This window comes from Egretta garzetta, unplaced genomic scaffold (assembly GCF_000687185.1).
Source record: "Egretta garzetta isolate BGI_Z169 unplaced genomic scaffold, ASM68718v1 scaffold30, whole genome shotgun sequence".
Taxonomy (NCBI): Eukaryota; Metazoa; Chordata; class Aves; order Pelecaniformes; family Ardeidae; genus Egretta; species Egretta garzetta.
The window spans coordinates 619,284-641,626 of NW_009258383.1; the positions used below are offsets into that span (position 1 = coordinate 619,284).

The window sequence follows — 22,343 nt, forward strand, 5'->3', positions numbered from 1 at the left end:
GGTTAGGTTTTTTGCTTGTTGCTTTTTTCTTAAATATTGATTTTGAGGGAAGGGAATCAAACAGGGCATTATTGTTTTCTTAAGTCATTGAAGTTTAAAGAGCAGTAATTGTATACAGTTTCCACAAAATCTTTCTTTCCACAGCTGAAATGAGAGCTTAATTCAGAAAATAGATTCCTTTCACCTCTGATCTTCCCCCGTTGAAACTGGTAGATAGTTTGCTATTGATTTAATTGGGAGTAGAATCCTTTCTTTGCTTTCTGTACCTTGAACTTAATCCTTTCTTTGATTAAAGAAACAAGTTACAACTTGATACGCCCCATGTAGATTTAATGGGGTTCTTCTTTGAATTACTCCTTAAAAGGGACATGACATAAAAGTTCAGGCCCAAGATACTTAGGCTGTTCATTTTTGTATTGACTGAGTTGCCTATAGTCTTGAAAAAACCTTCCAAGAACTCTTTGTATTTAAATGCCTACCGTGCTTGTAACCAGCACAGTATGTTTTGAAGTTTTGAAAACCATGAAAGTTTTGTTGTTGTTGTTGTTGTTACTTTTAATCTGGGTTGAATGATGGGGATCAGGCAGCATGTTTCAATCTTGATTCTGCAGTGTGCAGTCTGGGCACACGCGTACAAGCGGGATCCTTGTTTCCTGAAAATGCCTTTTAGCAGCACTAGTCGTTGTCACCCCCAGTTGCAGGTACGCCATTCTGAGCGGCGTTCCACCCGCCGCAGTGGTTTAAGGCAACGTGCCGTCCCGTGTGCTGTGGTAGATGGACTCTGGACACATTTACTTCAAATGTGGAAATGATAACCACGAGCAGGGAGCAGGTTTGAGAGCTATAGGATGGTGATACTTAAGGTGCTGTAACAGGACTTTGCCAAAGGGTCAGGATTCTTCCATCAAAGTCAATATGCATTAATTGTAATCTTATGCTGAAAAACTGTGCAGCCACCGAACCTGTGATATTATTGTAATAGCTTTAAGAAGTAAGCATCAAGGGTTCTCTGCTCTCATAATTTGGCAGAAATTAACTTTTCTTATATTAACCAAAGTAATTACTAGCTCTTTACCACTTAAGAAGGAGGATTATTTATTTACATAGTGATGAATGGTAGGAGGAAAAGATTAACATCTCTCTTTCCATTAAACTATTTATCAGCAGAGCCATGACTCCACTTATTAACAGTTCATTAATTTAACATCACTTGAGTTGTTGAAGTGTTCATGATGCAAGATGTGCTCATCTATCTGCTCTTAGCTACGCATAGAGTTTTCTTTGTAAATAATCTGGAAAGAAAAAAATTAATGACTGGTAGTCTGTATTTAAGAGGACGTTTTTGCAGCAGTGTGTGCAATGAAGAGAGGGAAGTTGCTGAGGCAGCGCAGTTCAGATTAGCTGGTAGGGTCAGTCAAAGCAACCCATGGTATTCACTGGGGTGGAATGTAGTTCTAGGAGCAGAGGATGCTCGTGGCATTTCTGGGAGAGGAGAGCTCATCTGGAAAGCAATGACTCTGCAGAAGATGTGTGAGTCATGGTAGATGAACAGTTGAAAATAACCTCCCAATGCAGCACTGCAAGAAAGCAGAAGAATCCAATCCTTAGCTGTAAAATAGGGTAAAGACTGAGAAGGCAGAGTATAGTATTTCAGAACTTGTCCTTGGTGCAGCCGCTCAGGGAAATGTGTGTGCAGTTCTGGATCCATGCTTCAAGAAAAATGTTTAAAACTGCAGGGTTGTATCAGGAGCGATTAAAAGATTGGAAAATACGGCTTACAGGGAAAGACTTGGAAGTGCTTAATTTATTTTGTTCACCAGAGAGAAAGTTGATGGGGTAATTTGAGCGTAGTCCATCAGTAACCCGCATAGAGAACAGGAAACGGGTAAGAGAGAATTCTTCTATCCAATGGGCTTCTATAAAAAGAAGATCAGATGGCTGGAAGTCTAACCTCAATAAATTTTGATGTGTAAAAAGGCACATAGTTTAACTGCCCTCATAATTATTTACTGGAACATTGATGTTGTGGTGTGTTCTTCACCACAGGGCACCTTTAAAAGAAAATTGGATAGTTTTTCTACAGCATGTTTTCTAGTTTAAGCACAGCTATCGGATCTGAAGCAGTAATTAATTCTGGGAAGGCTGTAGTTTTACGGGAGTAAGACTGGATCATCACAGTCATCCTTCTGGCCTTAAAAACTATGACTTTCTGCCTTTGTCACGCTGAGAAAAGATTGTGCAGAAAGCCCAAGGGAAGTTTAGGGGTTATATATGCATTATAGTCTGGCATATATGGAAGAAGATGTTGGCATAGTTTATTGTATTGAGCTCCCCGGGGTGTCTAAATTGTATTAGCTTTGTTCATACAAATTAAGTTATTGGAGTAAAGACAAACGAATTTTGTAATTGTGTGGCCTTAGTGCTACTTACACAAAGCTTTCTTACTCATGTTGCCTGATGTGTAGATCTGTTTCACATGTAGAGCATTGGGAAGAAAATTCTCAGCTGTACTTGCAATAACATGATTTTTAATTTTTTTTTTTTAATGTTCAAATATGTTGTCAAGACCATCTTTTAGATGGTGGTTCTTATCAGTATGTTTCTCCTAGTTTCTTCTCCTTTCTCCTGCATTTCTCCCAAACACCAAAATTTCCGATCTTTAAAAAGAAAATATATTTCTTAAAACAGAAACAGTGTACAGTAGTTGTAGCTAACATCTTTATGGTCTCTTGGATTAAGTAATACATATTAATTTAGAGGAAATTAATGAAGCTCCAGAAACTCAGAAGAGCTTGCACTGTTCTTTTATTAATAGGTTCTGGAAATGTCTTCCTTAGCTTGTGGTCACTTCAGAACGGGATGAGTACTTTCCAGGTGCAAATGTGGGATGCTGCCCAGTTACCAAAAATTATTAGCCCTGCATTAATCTCCTCCTCTCCTTCCATCTTTGAAGGCCATGCAACGACTGCAGGGAGGTCTACTTCTTACTGCTTTCATGGGTGCGGGAGTCAGTTGTGCTCGGTGGCCAATTCCATACATATTTCTGGTCTTCTGGGTCTGAAGAACTTAGCATGAAATTACATCGTGTTCTTCATTCTCCAAAGACGGGTGTGCATAGAGACACAGCCCCCTGTAAGGAATGTCAGTACCCAGGGGCAAAAGAGGTCCTTGCAGGCAGATTTCTTGCAGCAAATACCACTTATCTGTCCCCTTTTGCACCACTGGTAGAATGACAGTAGTTCCGCTATATATGGCACTTCTGTAGTGTAGGTGGTGACTCAGTAAGGACACGCTGTATTTGAAAGCAAATCTTTAAGACCTATTTATCATACTTTGCCTTTCTATATGACTTTTTATGTAAGCATCTCAAAGTATTTAAAAGTTGTTTCATTAAAGTCTTCCCAAGGTAAGAAGTGTAGTCATTTCACAGAAAAATAATTCAGTCAGACTGAGTTAGTGTTTCACTCCTCTATGGAATGACAAGTCTTTCTGTGGAACTGGGAATTATAACCCGAAACCCTGCTTTACACTGCACTCTTCTGTACTTTGAGCTACCATGCATGACTTGCAAGAGTCAAAGCACAGAACATGTTGTTTAGTTCAATAATAATTACCCTGGAAATTTAATTATTTGGTCTAGAAAATGGACGTGGTTTCTGTCATGTATATGATGTGATTTTAATAGTTTGGGTGGCCTGCTTTTGCAAAAATGTAGAAGAAAGTAAGTGCTGTTGTTGTTGGGTTATAAGAATTCAAATATATCCCGCTTAAACCACTTCTCTCCCACAGTGTTCTCTTCACTGAGTCTCGGCCTTCTTCCTGAACGCTCAGCTACTCTAATGGTCTATGATGATGTAGTCCAAATAGTCTCAGGATTTCAAGGTATGCTGGTTTTTGGGAGTTGGAATTGAAATTTGAGTGACACTAAACAAAAAGCCTGGCAGCCCGATACTTTCTGAACTCTATCCCGTGGGTGAGACTGGTATCTCGTGGGGAGTTCTTGTGAATTCCCCGAGGAATGCTGCTCTGTGGGATGGTTTTACCAAATTGTTTAATAGCTAAATTCATCCCTAAGTGCTGTGACTAGGGAATTCGAATTACTTGGTAATAAACAAGTTTGGACTTTAGTGTGCCATTTGAGAGCTAGAGATTAAATTTCTTTCGCTAGCTGTTGGATTTTTTTCATCTAGATTCATTTAACCATCCTTGCAGTAAACATTTTTTGATGTTCTTATTGTCTTAAGAATTTTCTCTGGTTTTATTTTGTTTCTTGCTTCCTACTGTGAATGTCTTAGAAATTTAGGGCATAGAAAAATTGAAGATTTCTCATACCTGCATTGTCGTATGCCCTATATAAACTTGCTTTTCTTAAGTACTTCCTGTGGACCCCTCATCAGATTGCTGCAAACCCACATACTACAGGATGAAACCCACTGTATTAGAAGACTAAAGTTTGAAACACCTTTTCATAAGGCCAAACACAGAAGTTAAAGCAACTGTAGTATCAGTCAGATGAGCACTGTGTTTTCTCAGTTGTGCGGTAAAGAATAAAATGTTCATCTGACCTAGGGATCTGACCTAACTTAGCCCAATTGATGTGAAGTAAGTCTGTTAACAAAAGAACGGAAGTTTTTCAAGATACCTTGACGAGCCAAAACAAGGGGACATCCTTCCTGTGGCCATTTTTATTGCGCATAAACTGTGTCTTATTCATGTGTATTATGTTTACCATCATTTTAAACTCTACCAGATAGTTAATAAACAGGGGAATACTACTTTCAATAATATTCCAAGATAACCTTGTTTCATCTGAGGGAATATAATACTATTATGCCTTCCTGACATCTTTTTTTAAGGTTAGAAACCATCCAGACACAATAGGCTTTTCATTAATGGTAGCACTAGATATGACTGGAGCTGAAAAAGCACTAAAGAAATTAGATAGCTGATAGAACGCTCAGGAGGAGCTGGAGAGTGGCACAGCTGCCGTACGTAGATTCTGCAATTTGAGAGCTGACATTATCTAATGGGGTAAATTAGATGGACAATGAACTGTGTTAAACCACAAGGGATTCCATTAGACAAAACATAAAATGTTGTTTACCAACAGTATTCTACTAGCGTGGTATATTAAATACTCTTATACTTATGCAAATGTGCTAATATTATGCAGTTAACGTAAAAAGAACAATCTTTTCATGTTTACAGCTTCCTTTCTTAAAAAATGGAGGATGTTAAAGGGCTAGAGGGACATTTAGCAGCCAAATGATGCTCGTAAATATTTTCCACATAATCTTGCTCCCTTCAGTGAATTGATCCAGGGTGTTCCCAATATACTTAAATTAGAATAATATATCTGATTCTGCTGGTATAGCAGAGAAGGAGGAAAAAGGAAGAAAGTGGTACCTGGAGATTTGAACTCTCAGTCTTGCCCAGTAAAAACTATTTTACACTCCTTTTCTTGGGAATTCTCTTGTGATGAAACCTAAATGAAAGACAGCCTAGACATTGTACCAGCATTTGAATGGAGCCTCTCTAGTCTCGATCCAAAATCCTTGTGACCTAGTTTTTTTCTGTTACTTCTCCAATGTATTTCCCAGTAACTCCACGCTGCTTCAAAAGAGCTGATCAGGAGCTACCTTAGTGCAAAACTGAGAGCAAAACAGAACTCATTATACCAGGAACAAACTGGGAACACTGGTTTTTGAAGCACCAGTCAAAGGGAAAGAAAGGCCTGTCTTGTACAATAAGTTACCAGTTGCTTTTGAATAATTAATCAAGCAAGCAACTTATTATGCAATTGAGAAGTTTTCTGGGCTGATGCAGCCAACTTCATTTTCATGATGGCATTACAGTCCGCTGCTGTGCTCTGTCAGTAATTGCGAGGGAGGGAGCTTGCCAGCCACTGGGTCATTTAAGTTATTTAATACCGGCATGGTGACGAGCTGAGCTTCAGCATTCAGTGAATGGGAGCTGTAAGGGTACCCTCTATCTGCCTCTGACATATTGAGCAATCAGAGCATGAACTTATGATACTTCAGATGTTACTTCACAAAGACTGAAGCTCAAATGCCGGTGTGGTGCCACGTGTCGTGCATCCAGCGTGACAAGAGGTGCCTTGCAGGGACTCCTTGAGGTGGTTACCTCTTCAGGTGTGCACTGGCAAACCGGAGCTGACAGCATTTGCATCCAGGCCGGTGTGTTGACAAGAGGATGTTTAAAGGAGATAAGATCAGTGCTCATCAGTCCTTTGCCAAATGGAGGGAGCTCACATGCCAGTTTTATACTGAATGTGTTTGGGTATTATAAGTCAAAACTAGGTATCTTCAGTAATAGAAGCAATAATAATAATCCACTCCCAATAGTAAGTGTTGACTTGTTGAAAAATGCTCTAAGAGTCTGGTCAGCACAAGTCTTTCTCTCCATTTTACTGCTTCCAGTTCCCTCAGTAAGTCTATTCCCAAACATTTGCCCCCAAATCCTCTATGACCTCTGCTAAAGGAGTACATTGGATTATCTTCTAGCAAGGTGGTGAGAGAAGGTGAAAGCCTTGGTAGCTGCTTCCCTCACAAGCCTTTTGCTGGTAGCTCTCAGTCTTCTGACCCTTTGAAGTCTCTTGCCGGGTTTGGGGAGACCCAACTGAGGAGCCAAGGGGAGAGTCGGGGTGAGTGGCAGGTTTCGGGTTAATATCAGTATCAAGGAGTTTGTTAATCTAGGGTGTGAATTAACTGCTCTGCACTGATTTATTGTATGTATATGCACTATCTGTAGAGGAAGCTGTTTCTTCCACCTTAAAGCTTGCATCTGAGTTGATTGCTGCCAGGTTTCCTGCCAGGTTTGGGGCTCAGCCATGGCGCTTTGTGTTGCCTGTAAGATTCAAGGAACCAAGATTGGCTTTCTGAGTCATCCCCAACTAGTTAAAATTTAGCAGCTCCTGGCTCTCCTCGTGCTACAAAACAACCATATTTTAATAGAAAACCCCAGAACCTCCACATAAACCACTGTGTTACAGACTCAACAGCAGTTACTTTGTTTTCAATTCTTAATTAGTTCTGCTCTTGGAAAATACAATACCAGTTCTTGGCAACTCGAATAATTCATCTTAACCAGAGATTTAGACAGCAGAAAATCCTACAATTTTACATTGAACCGTTAATGATAATCCTAATGCCAGTTTCTTTGTTGTGGGATTTTTTTTTCTGTTTTGTTACTGTGGATGCTTATCCCTAGGGGGCCGTAGGAGCCTGCTCAGCAGCGCAGTCAGAGGTTCCCAAGTACTTGAGCAGATCTGTCCCTGAGGTACAGCAAACTACTATGGTATTGCAGAGCACTCGGGAGAGAAGTCTTCTCCAAGTTCATTGCAGTCAGTTTATTTAGTTTTTTATGTTGTTTTCCATTTAAGCCTAGAAATTGGGTGAGGGAGATTTCTTCCCATTTCACATGGGGTGTTGTGGAATGACTATCTTAAATGCCTAAGGATACTGCCAGTCTTGAGTGCCTGCCGTAAATACTTAAATGTTTCAGAAATTAAAGAAGAAAAGTGGGTTTTTAGCTTTTTCTTGCAGAATTACCAAAGATATGACAGCTAAACAATTACCAGCTCTTTGGAGATACTTGCCCACCTACATAGCAATTTTTGTTGGCCAATCCAAAGTTTGTTCTGTGGAATTTTATGTTTTCACATAGCTAGAGCTCCTGCTAGAAAATAATGCAAGAAAAAGATTCCAGTCTCCTGGTTAATGACATTGGCAGTTACAAAGCTTAGGAGTTGTGAGTCAAGCTCTTTAATCTTTCTCACAGTGAAGTTACATGTAACCTAAAAGTGCTGCCAGAGACTAATAGCGGAAAAGAAGCAAAACGGTTTTGAGTTGACATCTTTGAACCGCATAGTTAAATGTGAATTAAGAGAAAAAAACTGCTTGCCTCTTGATTTTGTGCTGCGTGGGGAGTGTTCTGTGAGTATTCAAAATGAGCTCTGGAGAATACAATAGCTTTTGATTTAAAAATTAATTTGCATGTTGCACACACAAACTCGCAGATGGGATCTTGCTGTGTGTTGCTAAACAGTATTAATAGCGAGCTTCCATTGAAGAAGACTATTGACTTTATAAACTGGGATTAAAATGAGACATGAAATGCAATACTACATGACACAGTCTTAAATCATGTTGCAGCAAAGACCCTTCAATTAACACCTAGTGATCTTAAAAAAAACACTAAAACTGTACAAGACAGAGGAAAAGAGAGAAATCTTACATGCCAAGTAATCTGGTTCTGTTTAGATGTGTTCTTTGCATGGGAAAATATGGAAACTCTTCTCACACAGGCGTTGTCAAGTGTATCTTTTTGTCCAGTGGTTTAAATAAAAAGTGACTATTATCTCAGTACTAGAGATAGTTAATGTGGCCAAAGCTTGGTAAAAATTAAATACAGGAATTACACAAGTCAATTGGGACTACAGGTAGAATTGTAGTCTCTTAGAAAATCAGTTCAAAGAGTTTAAGCTAAATTTATCTTGCTATTTCAAAAAACCCCAAAATTTAAACAAAAACAGCAAAATGGACGCTTTTCTAAGCTGTCACATGCCCTGCCTCTGAACTCAGTTTTAGTTTCAGTTATACTTACTATAAGAAGTGTGTACTGAAATTTGAGGTGGATCCTGGGAAACAATGTGGTCAGAAAAGCTTCTAACATTAGATGCTTTACAACTTTGCTCAGTGATACTTGTGGAAAAATAATGGCAACTGCAAAATACATGTAAAAATACTGCTTTTCCTCTTTTGTAGTAGCCTTCTGATGTCTCTGTCCTTCTCAAGCTATTTCAATTTATGATGAAAAAAACTGTAAATGTGCTTCCATAAATATGAACACCTAAATATTCTGCCTGCCTTGGATATAAAGTCACTTCTAATTTTTTTAGGTGCACGGACTCAGCCACAAGTTCACTTTCAGAGACGATCTGTGAAATTACCAGAGAACACTAGCTACAGCGATTTGACAGCATATCTGACTGCAGCCAGTTCACCCTGGGAAGTGGACAGCTTTCCTTATTTGCAGGGATTAGATGGAAATGGAACAGGTAACCCACTACTTTGGTTTTGCTCTGATTTCATTTTGGTCCAGGGGCCAACTTTTGACAATACCATTTTTTTTCCATTCCCTGTTCCAGCAAACATTCTTTGAAGTTTGGATGATGTGATAGGTTCAGCTGCGCTACCAAAATGCTGTTCCCATAAACAAGAGAGCAAGGTCCGCTATCCCTTAAATGACGCCACTGAATAGCAAAGACGAAGCCTCCTTGGCCTTGGGAGATCAGAAAAGTTTGTTACACTTGTAGTTTGGAGTTAAGTCTCCAAATGTGTTGCATGTGCACATACAAAAATGGAGATAAATGTGAAGGGACAAAAGAAAATTTAACTTGAGGATGCTGTAAATTCTTGCTCAATTTTTTTCTAAAAATAAATAAAATGCCTATATATCAAGGGTTTAAGACCGTGTTGTTTCAGCTAAGAGTTGTTTCAGTGGCTTTGTTAATACTTTTGAATCTAGCTTCAGCCAAAAGCATGCAAATTCATTTAGCACCAAAGGCAAAACAATGAAAATTCGTAGTAGGAGCAGAACCACTGTTAAATTCAAAGCTGTAATACATTTTTATGACTGCAGCTGCCTATCACTCTTCTTCCCCTTCTCATTTAGTCTTGATTGAAATATTTGGTGTTGTGTAGGCTACAGAAAAATAGAAGAATTTGGCAGAGAAGTCTTCAAATTCTTAAAATGCTGCTATAGAAAGGAGAATAATATTTTCTCTGTGTCCATATTGGGTTAGAAAGCAAGCAGTAGACTTTGCAGTGCAGTGAGAGATTAGGATTAGGGATTCCTAGGGATTAGGAAAACCTTGCTATGGCGAGGGTAGTTTAAGCTGTAGAATCAATTGCTTGAGGGTGTTGGACAGAGTTAGACAAACACCTGCGAGAATGGCATAGGCGTAGCTGAGCCTGCCTTGAAGCAGGCTAAATAACCCCTTGAGGTTCCTCCCTGCTGTTTCTCAGGATGCATTTACTTGTGATGTGTTGATCTAGATGACTTTGAATGCCAGGTCATGTGTGTAGACATGTTTGCTAGCCTTTCCTTAAAAAAAAAGTCAAAATTAACATCCCTTCTCTTTGCACAAATCTGAATAGCTCCTTTTCTATTACATTTAGAAATGTCTCTGCTACCTTACTCCAATCCTTCTGTCTGCTCCAGTGAGTACATCTCATCCTATCTCATTCTCTCTCTCTCTGTCATTTCCCTATTCTCATCTTCAACCTTGAGTTTTCTCTGGCTCCTCATACTTAGACATGATCAAATATCTTACCTTTTTTAAAAGAAAGGAATGCACTTGATCTCATTCATCTGTCTGCTTCCTCATCTCCTTTCTTTTTATCTCTGAACCAACTGAACTAACCATTGACGTGTGTGGGATTCCTCTCCCAAGTCTTTCCTTCGTACTCTGCAACCCAACTTCCCACCCTTGCATTTATTTAGTGAAAACAGGTCTTGCCAAGACTTCAGATGATTACCTGTCATGCGAACTAGACAACCAGAACATAGTCTTGCTCCTGTTTTACCTTCTAGCCTCCTGCCAAACAGATGAACGCACCCTTGGTTTTTTAGTCTTCTGTATGTTTGCATGATGGAAACTTCTCTACTAGAGCATGGGGGCCTTGGATTTGACTTTTACTAGCTTTCAAGTAAAAGTATGTCACAAAAGACCAAAATAACTGGCAAAGAAATGGAGTTTAAGAGACTGAGAAGAGCCTTGTTTCCTGAATACTGTAGTATTCAGTATGGTATAATACAGACTACAAATAACAATATATATTGGTATGTGCACTATAGTATAGATGAAGTGTCCTCTATTTTTAGTAGAAGTTTCTCCTGGTGTGGAAAACATTAACCTTTAAAATCCTAAACTTGGACTGACTTCCTTTTCTTCATCTCCAAGCAACTTGGTGAAGATTTCACCTGAAAAACTTTTTAAGGAATAAAAATGAGATCATCACCTGCTGGGGATTTTTTAGTATTTCTGTTCTCAAGAGAAAAAGAAAAATACGTACAAATTTTAGAATTCTGAAAAGACTTAGCCTTAATTTTCATGGGAAATTTTGGAGTGTCCCTGAACACTGCCCCTTCTCCTCTCTCTCCCACCTCTCCTTCCTCCCAGTTACTCTTCGATGCTTTCACAGTTTATTTACATGTGTGTAGAGTTTTGGAGAGGTCCTCCCAGTTGTTTCAGTCAGCTCAGTTCTCTGGCTGGTATTTATTCAGAGCGACTTTACAGTTGTTTTAACTGAAACCTATCCTCCGTGAGTTCAACAGTTTTCATAAAATCCCAATTGGGTGCTGAAGTAGTAATATGGAGCAGTGAAAATTCATTGCATGAATCAGCATGTTCCAAACATAAAAATTCAAAGAATTCAGTTGCAAGTAGTGACAAGCCTGTATAGTGTTAGCTAATTGTTTGTATTAAACACCAGTTGGAGAGCAGTAGGATGATTTCACAAAATCTTATCCTTTTACCCAAACTAAGCAAAACTTTAATCTGCAGTAATGAACCAAGGTGGCTAATAACCATTACCCCTGCTGGTTTTGTAGGCTGGCTGTTTCTTTATGAACAGTCAAGCCTAAGTCACAGTGGATTTTCCTCTGATTATTTTTAGAGCTCTTCACAGGTCACCAGATGTCAAAAATGACAAGAAATAAATGAAAGCTGACATTTATTGAAGTCCATTCCTCCATTCCCATTTAATCTGTGTGTGTGCTTATCAGTTTTATAGCATGCAAGAGTTTCATAAGCATTGATTTTAATTTGCCTTCACAACAGAAAAGAGATAAATTTATCTTTTTAATGAGCATTTACATACCGTGCAAGATGGCAAACTGAAGGATTATTTCTTTTTGCCAGAGGTCAGTGGGTTTCAGAAATTTCTTCATCTTCCAATGTAACTTGTTCAGCCCAGTACTGAGCAAAGCATCAGTGCATCTTAAGTAAAAAAGGTGCAATGTTTCACCATCAGAATGCTTTTCTGGGTCTGAAAACTCATTTTTACAGATGTTAGACAGATATGCTTTATCAAGACAGTAATGAAAGAAAAATTCAGATTTTTCAATATCTAAAAATAAATAAAATATAAAACATAATTTCATCTTGGATATTAATCTAAATGTTTCTAAAATCTTAAGTTAGACCTTTTGTCATTAGGAATTTCTATATGCCAGAATGTGGTGCCCAAGCCCAGTGACCTGGGGACAAGCATCAATCCGATGGAAGTTATGGGCGCGTGGCAGAGGCAGCAGACTGAACGATCAGGAATAAAGGAGCAACTTTTTCCCCACCAATTCCCTCCTCCATCTCTCTGTTTTATATTCTAAGGCTCTAAGGGGATGATACTGTGCGCCACTGGAGCCTGTAATACAAATGCTTGGGTAGGCTGGCAACCTTCTCCAACGCCCTAGCTGAATTTCCAAACCTTATTTTTCTGTTTTTTCTCTCAGTTAGCTCTGTGGCTCTTTTATATAGCCATCTGCGGAGGGCCTGTTTTCTCAGCACTTTAATCCCTCTGGAAGATACGCTTCTGCCCCTCAGTTCACGGGAGATGAAAGCAGGGTGTATGCCCTTGCCTGCGCTTTCATCCACCCTTGGCCTGTCAGCTGTGCTGCAACAGCGACACTCGCCTTGAAATCCAGGAAAAATGTGCGTCAGAGTAGATACTGTAGTAAATAAGCCCCATGCAAAGGTAATTCTGGTTATTTTCCATGTCTTCAGTTTGGCACCTCTTGCAAAATCCAAATAATTTAAAATTCTGAAGAGTTTGTCTCCTTTTTCCCTTCTCCTTGCCACCTCCTTTCCTGGTGATGTCTTAACTTTGGTGAGCTGTTACTCAGAGACTTCGAGTTTAATAAAGGACATTCCTTGAGATCTACTCACTGTTAAGAGAAATCATAAAGGTCTTAATGCTTTCCCACCTTTCCCTCAAGTGTACTCCTCCTGATGAACACTGGTGCTGAGATACTGCGGGTTCCTGGGGACCCCTTGCTGTGCCTTGGTGTCGCAGGTGGCATGCACGTGCAGGCTGGCTGCAAATGTGCTTTTACAGGCAGCTTGTGCTGGCGTAAGGCACCAGGATTGCAGGAGGGGCAGCACCCCGTGCGCTGCCAGCCAGGCACCCCTGTTCCTGTGCTCAGATTAGCCCTGTAGCAGGACGAGCGGCTGCGCGATGCCCACAGCCGGCACGAGGGAGGCGACAGGACTGCTGCTCTTGGCAGCAGCATGGACCCGGCTGGCTCAAGCCCCTTGCAAAACTGGAAGCTCCATCTCTTTCAATTTAAGCCGCTACTGCTATTGCTTTGAGCTCCAGATCTCCTTGGTTTTAAACCTCAAGCTTTTTTTCCCCTGAATGCATATGTATCCCTGTGGTATTTTTCCCTGTTATTGATTCATTTGGTTAAATGGTTGAAGGGTTATAATGCTTTTTTAAATTGTGTTGTCCATTGGCATGCAGTTTAAGCGTAAAGAATAATTATTATCTTACATAGATAAGAAGATAACACCGTGTATCCTAATAGTCCATTTAGCTTGATTTATTTCAGTGAAAGGCCAAAGGAAATATATCCTGGCATTCTTAACATATGACCAGTCATCCTTGCAGTGTCACTGCATGTTTGGGTGTTTTTTAGGTATAATATGGGCATGTGAGACTATAATAAAGGACTGTGAGATTATTTTTTTTTGCCATGATTATGGCTGTGATACTTGTACATATTTATTTAAGATGAATTAAGATGAGAAAATATATGCAGGAGATTTTTGCATTGTAGTTTTCTTGTCTTCAGGATTTTCCAAAATCAAGTGAAAAATACAGAAGCACGTACATCTTGCTGTTGTGAATTTTGTAAGGCAGGGAGGATTACTTCTACCATCCCTTGAGAACTATGTTGGTGCAGTACTGCCGTGTTGAACCACGTGGGTGGGTCTTAAATTCTGGAGATTGTGTGGTCACAATGTTCATTCATTCTCTCGGTAGGAAACAGCACTAGGTATGACCTCACCCCCGTCACGGCAGTCAGCGTTCATCTCCTCAACAGCGATGGGACTCCAATCCCCGTGAATGGCCCCATCTATGTAACAGTGCCTCTGCCAGCAAACAGCAACTTGAAGCACAATGCACACGTTCCAGCATGGAGGTTTGACCAAAAATTTGGTAGGTAACACCTAAGTGTGGTTTTCTAGATGGCTTCATTTGTCTGAAACTGATGTCTCACTGCATTTATTATGTTGATGTAGCAAGGTCTTCATTGGAGTGTAGAGAAACCTGTTTTCCGTCTAAAAGAAGACTGAGTTTTATTGATCAAGTAATATACAGTGTATATGCAGATATACTTGAGTAGCATTGCGTGCCACTTCTAGACAAATTTTTTTTGTAAATGTAATATTTTGCAATTATTAAATATTTTAGGTAGAAACTATCTTGAGAGAACTTCATTTCACCCAGAGACTGAGAAGCAGAGAGACTATTTTGCTGCGGCATTGAATTGGAAGTCTGGAGAAATGGAAACTAGCCTTATCTTTGCCAGCAGCAGCTCTCTGACCTTTGGTCCGTCTCTAGCTCAGTTTCCTGCCTGTCAGATAGGAAACATAATACCGACTTCTTTTGTAAATCACTTTGAGAATGACTGATGCTATCAAGAAGGAAAGTACATGTAAATGATTTCAAAAAAAAAAAGGCAAGCAAGCAAAATTCATGAAATATTTTGAAAGGACAGAATGACTAATCACTAATCAACATACGCTGTAAAATGCACTCAGTTTTTTACATTGCAGGATAACTTTTGCTATTGTGAACAGGATTTTTTTTCAGAAATAAGTGGTTTAGGCTCTCTATTTTTGTTTTGCCTTGTTTTTTTTCATTGCTAGTTGGTATACCTTGCTGGCTGCCTTTACACCTTCAAAGTGTAAAAAGATTAAGGGGTACATCAGTCTTGTCCTGTTGGTCCCCTTCAGTTATTCCACTGTGCCTTCTGAAGATGGTTGTTAAGAAAAAGAAGTAAAAAATGAAAAATGGAAGATGAGAAAGACAGAGACTGTGAGGAAGAGAGGAAGAAAAAGGATCCAGAAATGTGGATTTGTGTAGACGGCCAGTGGGGTTTTGTCCCCGCAAGGCAAATGTTTTGAGCCAGTTTATGATCATCCAGAAGTAGAACAACGAGCACGAAACCAGCGTATTGGAGGAAGGGGAAGGGAGAGGGGGTGAGAGAGGTGAAAGGGGAAATAACGTTTTTGCTTCCTTCCTGCCTCTGTTTGCTGAAAAAGGTGATGCATTTTCAAACAGCATGCCTGATAAATCTTTTATCAGAGGTTGGCTGTATTAGAGAGTAAAGCAATAGGATTTAATAAAGAATAAATTTTAATATGATACAAAATTGAATAGTAGAAAAAAAGTGCGATGAGTGGATTTGGGGTTTCCCTTAACTGTGGAAACATCAAGTTTTCTTGTGGTGCCCTGGCAGTAAGTTTCACTACATTCTTCCTGAAGCTGGCTTTGATTTGTGATTCTAGAAACTATTTTGTTTTCCCTTGTTCAAAAAAAAGATGGGGAAGACTGACTCATGTTTACTTTCTCCACCAGAAGCAGTTCATCCCCAACCCTTCCTCTCAGCTGTGTTATAGCTGCAGCCCACCTCGGTGCTGGTTACTCACTGCTAGTAAAATGGTTCTGATTTTGATTATGGAGCTTTCTCATTTATGGCCAAATTTCCATGCCCCTGTGGTGGGGCCACAAAACCTCTCTTTTACTGTGGAATATGGTTTTACTGTAGGATATAAAGAGCTGGTTACCCTGCTGTATGTAGTACGTATTAGTATAGATCAATACAGGTTAGTTAATTAGTGCTGCAGGCTTGTGGCTCCCAAATCTTGAGACAAGTTGAACCTTGTTTGCTTCATGACAAAATGCTGGAGCGTCTGTATTGTTGGGAGGGAAAGGCATGAGGACCACTAAACAAAAAGGGGTTTTGTCAGGCCACTTAGCTTCACCAAGCCATGGAGAGAAAGGTATCGAAGACGTTACGCTTAGGCTCCAGCTTGCACTTCAGCTGAAGTAAGCGTCTTTCCACGCAGCCAAAGATGTGGAACAAAGATGCATTTAAGCCCTGACTGCAGCGTGCCAGTTTGAGCAGAATTTTGGCCACATCCCAACCAATTTAAATTAGAGTAGCCTAATTTAATAAGTAGAGCAGCCACTCTATCTTGTGCGGGCTACATTAGCACCCTGAGGGCTGTCAAAGTAGCCATATGTAGCGCGAACATGGTGGTACCCTGTCATCCCCCATCCCTCTTGTGCTTGGACTACGAAGGGAGGAAGGAAGGATGATGGCTGGGATGGCTTCATGCTGGAGAAATCCTTAACTGGCAAATAAGTTGTTGTAACCCATATTTGCACTGCCAGATCTGTGCCTTGTCAGGATAAGCCCTCTAACCTCATTATTCTGATTTTGTCTTTCATTTCAGGAGCTGCTTTTTTCAGTGCTAGTTATGTTGCGGTCTCTCCTTAATAGATTTTCAGTGGCTTAAATTTTCACACTTGTGTATGAAAATTGAGTAATTGCCAGAGATGGAAAACTATGGCTGTATTGCCAGGCAATAATGCAGAGCTCCTCTCTGGCGTATTAGCAGTACAGTGGGCGCTTGTTCGTGCAAGCCATTGTTTTTGTTTAGAATCCATGTGGTTGTCATCATTACTGCATGAAGTGTAATTTCTGCTCTAAAAAGCAGAAATACTTTTCACTTTTAGGGGAGGGAGTGGAGAAGGGACAGAAATACTAGAAATATGTTTTAATCCTTAGAATCTCATACATTTTGCTGAGCTCATGATGTACTAATATAAACCCAGTGGCATCTGATTGGAAGTGTAGAGATTTTCATAGTTTCTACAGAAATTACGCGTATTTATGTATTACGTCAGCCAAAAAGAATTAATGACTTTTTAGGATGTTTACCAGAAACCATCTGTATTTTCATTACCACAGTTTCTGTCCTTGAGAGAGAACTGGGGAGCGAAGGGGGAGAAGCAGCATGGTCTACCTGAGGCTGAGGGTGACTCCACTGACACTGGTGAAACAGCCAGCCAGAAGAAGCAGGCAATCTGCTGCACCTGTTTTATACTGTTCCAAATGAGATTTTTCGTTATAAAACAGCCTTGCTGCCTTGCGTGCACAGCAAGCAAATTAAAGCAGTGATACCTTTTTGAATAATTAATAAAATGAAGAGCAACTATCCATGCCTTGGAGGAGTTTTAGGGTAAATGAATACGTCCAACCTTATTCTTGTGTTGGAGATTCACCCCACCACCCTTCTTTGCAGCATTTTCTTAGTGTCGGTGATAATAAGCACAGATGCATTGATGTTTTGGGAGATGTAGACACTAAAACGCAACATAGTCATTCCATGCTCATGCTGTTGACATACCCTCTCTCTTGTGTTTCACACAACTGTGGGAGGGTGGTTTTATTTCATAGTACACACTTAAAGGTTTGAACATAAGAGATACAGATTCTCATTTTTGTAATCAGGATTGCTCAGAGGGGCTTGCTGGGTTGTTGGCTTCTTTTTTCCCCAAGTGCTCTCTTGTTTTTCTCAAAATCTGAAGGGGCTGAAAAACTTTTTTTTGCTTTATCTGTAAACAGATGGTTGGGATCATGACTTCCTCCCTGTATATTTGCCTTGATGTCAGTAGGATTTACAGCAATATAATTAATCTCTCTATTCTTGGACACCAAGACTTCTTTCTGGCCTTGTCCTCTTCAGTCAGAAATGAATACTACAGATCCCAGTAGAAATGAAACTTTGTACCTCCTGTATCATTTCCAGCTCCCACCAGCTGGACTGAATAACACAGCACTTGCTGAGCTGTGCTCTCCTCAGCCCCCATTTAAATGGTTTACACTTTATTTTAAGGTGTCTGTTTTTCATTGGATTCAGCGAGCAAAACTGTAAGATGTTCTCCATTTTAAGTCCTCAGTTTCATCCCATGTGGTATGGAGGCATTATGTGGCACCTAGATGTCCAGATCCACATCTAGAGCTGTAAGAAGGACTTTAAAATGTTACCAAGTATTCCACAGCTCATAATATGGAAGTGGGATTTATGCTTAAGTGACAATATCGATGCATCTGCTAGTTTATTAACCCCACCAAATAACAGGAAAATATTTTCAACACCGTTTTCAGCCTTGTGTGGGAAAGGACTCTGGAGTGAAGGGGTTAAACCTCCACCCTTTTGCTCCTGCTCCTTAAAATGTGTTACTTCTTCTGCCCTAGTCGTAAATGAAGTTCAGAGTACTGTTTCTCTGTTCTTCCTCCTCCCCGAACCCTTGGTGTACATCTTTGACGTGACCTTGTTGTCTTTAAATTACTAGCTTCTTCGCAGAGGAGGATGTTTCCCCAGTGCCTGAAAACTCAACCATGTATTAATGTAAAGTGATGGCACAATATGGAGAAGAGTATCTTGGGGAACTCTCTTTATAGCTTTATAAAGCACAATACTTTATGTACTCTGCTGTGCTTGGTCAGTGCTTTCTGACTGCATTTAATGCCGTAATAGATTTCTAAATACATTTGAAAGTCTGGTACGTACTTCTTCTGGGTGACGTCCTGCCTTCAGTGGTAGAATTTCCATTGATTTTTGTAGAGTCAAGATTTCCTGATGTTCCTTCCTCAGCAAAATGAAGATAATGTTTTCTGTGCTCAAAAGAAGTCGTGAGGATATACTTAATGTATATCAGTATCGGTGCCTGCTTAAACTTGACTGCAGTATGGTTTTGCTGTATTTCATGGAGGTGAAATGATGCTTGGTTTTTGTTCATAGTGTTTGTAGGGAGAGAGCGACAGCTACTGTCAGGCAGAAAACGTAAGTGGGTTGCTGTACATCTGTCTAGTTCACGGCACGCTATTTGTAAATAACAGGATTTGTAAAAGTCTCTGATTTAAGCTTCCCCTGTGGGATCAACGATTATCTGCCCAAAGAAAAGATTGACTTATATTTTCGTAGTTTAAAAATAAAACACATTGCTTTTTGTTGTGAATTTGGTTAACTTCTGAGTGCCACCACATTCATACACTGTATGAGGGACAGAAAATAATCATGTAACAAAAACTTTTGCAGTCTGTTGCTTGATCAGACGCTGGGTATGAGTACATGCCTCTGAACTTGGATAGGTGGCCTGCATTTGGGCTCCATGCAGCTGTACACATGGCCTGGGACTTCATGCGCTTCTCCATGGGATTTACTGGCTTTTCTACGCTTGAGAAATGGTCGTGTTCAGGAAAACACATTCCCTGCCCCCAAAAGTTTGAATTTAATATAATCAGATCCAGAACATTTCGTTCTAGATCAGATCCACTGGTAATACGGAGATTTATTTGCAAATTGCAAGGAGAAAACCAAGTCTCCACAAAGTTCACAGTTACACTATTTCTGTAGTTTACAAGTTCCTTGACAATTTGATTTTTACTTCCTTTTTAATCTCAGCTGTGAAGGTTAAATTATTCTTAAAGACTAAATACACTGAGGAATACAGATTTTTAACTTAACTGCTGTCAAAGAATTTCATATTTTGTGTGTTGCCATAGAAATGGCAGCTACCAAACCCAGGTTTTTACCATGTACAATGTCTACATAATAGGTGCAGATATAGTTGCAGAGTAGTAGACAGACCTCAGCATGGAAAGGAAAAGAAGCTGTTCCTTCGGTGCTCCACAGTGTAGCTCACTGAGGTAACGTTCTCGCTACCATGATTGCTCTGGAGAGGAGTAGAGGGTCCCAGGAGGCAGTCACGCATGTTTATCGATACGGATGTTGTTTTTAAAATGGATGTTGTGGCTTACACATGTGAAGGGCATGTGAGTGGATTGTTTGATCCTCTTTCCACGTCATGCACCATCTGAGTTGCATTTGTGGCGAAGCAGACGTGGTAGGGCATGAGAACGTTGAAGGAATCAGGTTAGTGCCAAAGTGTAGTGATATATGCAAATAATTTACTGTTATGTAGTCAAGAAAATAAAACTGGAAACAAATAGTATGGCTTCTGAGAACAGGTTTTAATAACAGACGTTGTGTCATGTAGATGGCCCTGCAGCTCCACCTACAGAAGCCACGCAGTAGGATGTGAGAAGAGGTGGACATCAAAATTCGGGAAGTGGAGAAAGGACTGTTGTGCTTGTGCAGCTGCTTGAGATGGAGAGGAGTTGGAGATTGGTGGGGATGCAGGCAGGAGTGCGTAGAGCAGGCGTGGGAAGTGTCTGGGTGGGGCTGGAAGAAGCCGAGGAGGACCTGGGCCAGCCTTCCTCTGCGGCCTTGGGATGGTAGATCAAATCCCAGTGTGCGCCTGCTTCCACTTCCAGCTTGAAAAATAGAAACTGAACGTGAGCATGATGTGAGGCTGAATGAAGGAAAAGGTATGCAGTGTTTTGAATTGCCTTTATTTATTTATGTGCTTTTATTTATTACTTGTTCTAATAATTTTGTCAATAACTGCCTGAATGTGATTAATAACATGATAAAGTGAATGTTAAAGGCAGTATCTTTCACGTACACCAGTTACTAGGGATGGTGGTCCAGCAAGCATAACTTTTGAAATATAATTATTAACCAGTAATTACATATGGAAGTAATTTTCTTTAGTAAGTCTCTTCTGTTCTGGCATCCTGGAAGGAAATGCTGAGGGGACCAAAGCAACGCAAGCAATTCTCTGTACAATATGCCCTGCCTTCTGCCCAGACGTAATTAAAATTAGAAAATAATGAAAACCGGCGGGTTCTTTTGTTAAGCACTTGATAGGTGATTTAAGGGGGAAAATGAGTAGAGATGGCAAAATCTAGAAAGCTTCTTAGCTTTCTTGCAAAAACCTTCAAGGTATGATATTAAAAGCATTTCCCTTCCAGTACACCAAATAACAGTGGTGCTGCTAAAACGGTAGCCAGATTTAGCCCTGGAAGGCTTGTGTAACAAAGTCTGTGTGTCTGGGTGGGGCTGGAAGAAGCCGAGGAGGACCTGGGCCAGCCTTCCTCTGCGGCCTTGGGATGGTAGATCAAATCCCAGTGTGCGCCTGCTTCCACTTCCAGCTTGAAAAATAGAAACTGAACGTGAGCATGATGTGAGGCTGAATGAAGGAAAAGGTATGCAGTGTTTTGAATTGCCTTTATTTATTTATGTGCTTTTATTTATTACTTGTTCTAATTTTGTCAATAACTGCCTGAATGTGATTAATAACATGATAAAGTGAATGTTAAAGGCAGTATCTTTCACGTACACCAGTTACTAGGGATGGTGGTCCAGCAAGCATAACTTTTGAAATATAATTATTAACCAGTAATTACATATGGAAGTAATTTTCTTTAGTAAGTCTCTTCTGTTCTGGCATCCTGGAAGGAAATGCTGAGGGGACCAAAGCAACGCAAGCAATTCTCTGTACAATATGCCCTGCCTTCTGCCCAGACGTAATTAAAATTAGAAAATAATGAAAACCGGCGGGTTCTTTTGTTAAGCACTTGATAGGTGATTTAAGGGGGAAAATGAGTAGAGATGGCAAAATCTAGAAAGCTTCTTAGCTTTCTTGCAAAAACCTTCAAGGTATGATATTAAAAGCATTTCCCTTCCAGTACACCAAATAACAGTGGTGCTGCTAAAACGGTAGCCAGATTTAGCCCTGGAAGGCTTGTGTAACAAAGTCTGTAAGAGAGGAAGAATAATGAAGGTATGAGCTCAGAGCGGGGACATTTATTTTTTGATGTAGCCTAGCAACTCCAAAAACAAAATTGTAATATTAACTTAAATACTATGGATTTTGAAACCCGTGTGTACTGGGGGGAGGGGAGGAGGAGAGTAATCTCTACCAATATTCAAGAAGGAATTTTTAAACTTCCAATTTCAGTGGCTTTTAGCTTTTTAGAACATGAACAAAAGTAAAATGAAAACCCCACCCTTTTGTAGTAAAATGTCCCATGCTGATGCAGATTAGAGGTGATTTTCGGTTGGAAGAAGAAATCTGATAAGCAGCTTTCAGCTGGTAGTATGAAAAGCTACAATTTATGTATGTCAGAACGTGCTTTAGGAAGTTATTTTGACAAACTTGCCCTTGATTAACACTGCCATTTGAGGTGTCTAAAACAGTTACATCTAGAAACAGCATTAGTATGTTTTGAATATCCTTTGCTGTCCCCCACTCTGTCTGATAGCAACCTGCCTCATTCCTTCTGACATGTGTATCTCCCTTTAACTGTGAATCTGCCTAAGCAGGGCAATCTTA

The 22,343-nt window shown here is 40.0% G+C and overlaps 1 protein-coding gene across 1 annotated transcript in view; it reads left to right on the top strand.

Annotated features, from left to right (window-relative positions):
* FAM171A1 (family with sequence similarity 171 member A1) overlaps positions 1–22,343 on the top strand; it is a 142,819-nt gene that overhangs the window by 109,292 nt on the left and 11,184 nt on the right. Inside the window, exons 4-6 of the mRNA XM_035896816.1 lie at positions 3,790–3,882; positions 8,921–9,079; positions 14,067–14,243. Coding sequence (XP_035752709.1) covers positions 3,790–3,882; positions 8,921–9,079; positions 14,067–14,243 — 429 coding nt within the window. The remainder of the gene's footprint in view (positions 1–3,789; positions 3,883–8,920; positions 9,080–14,066; positions 14,244–22,343) is intronic.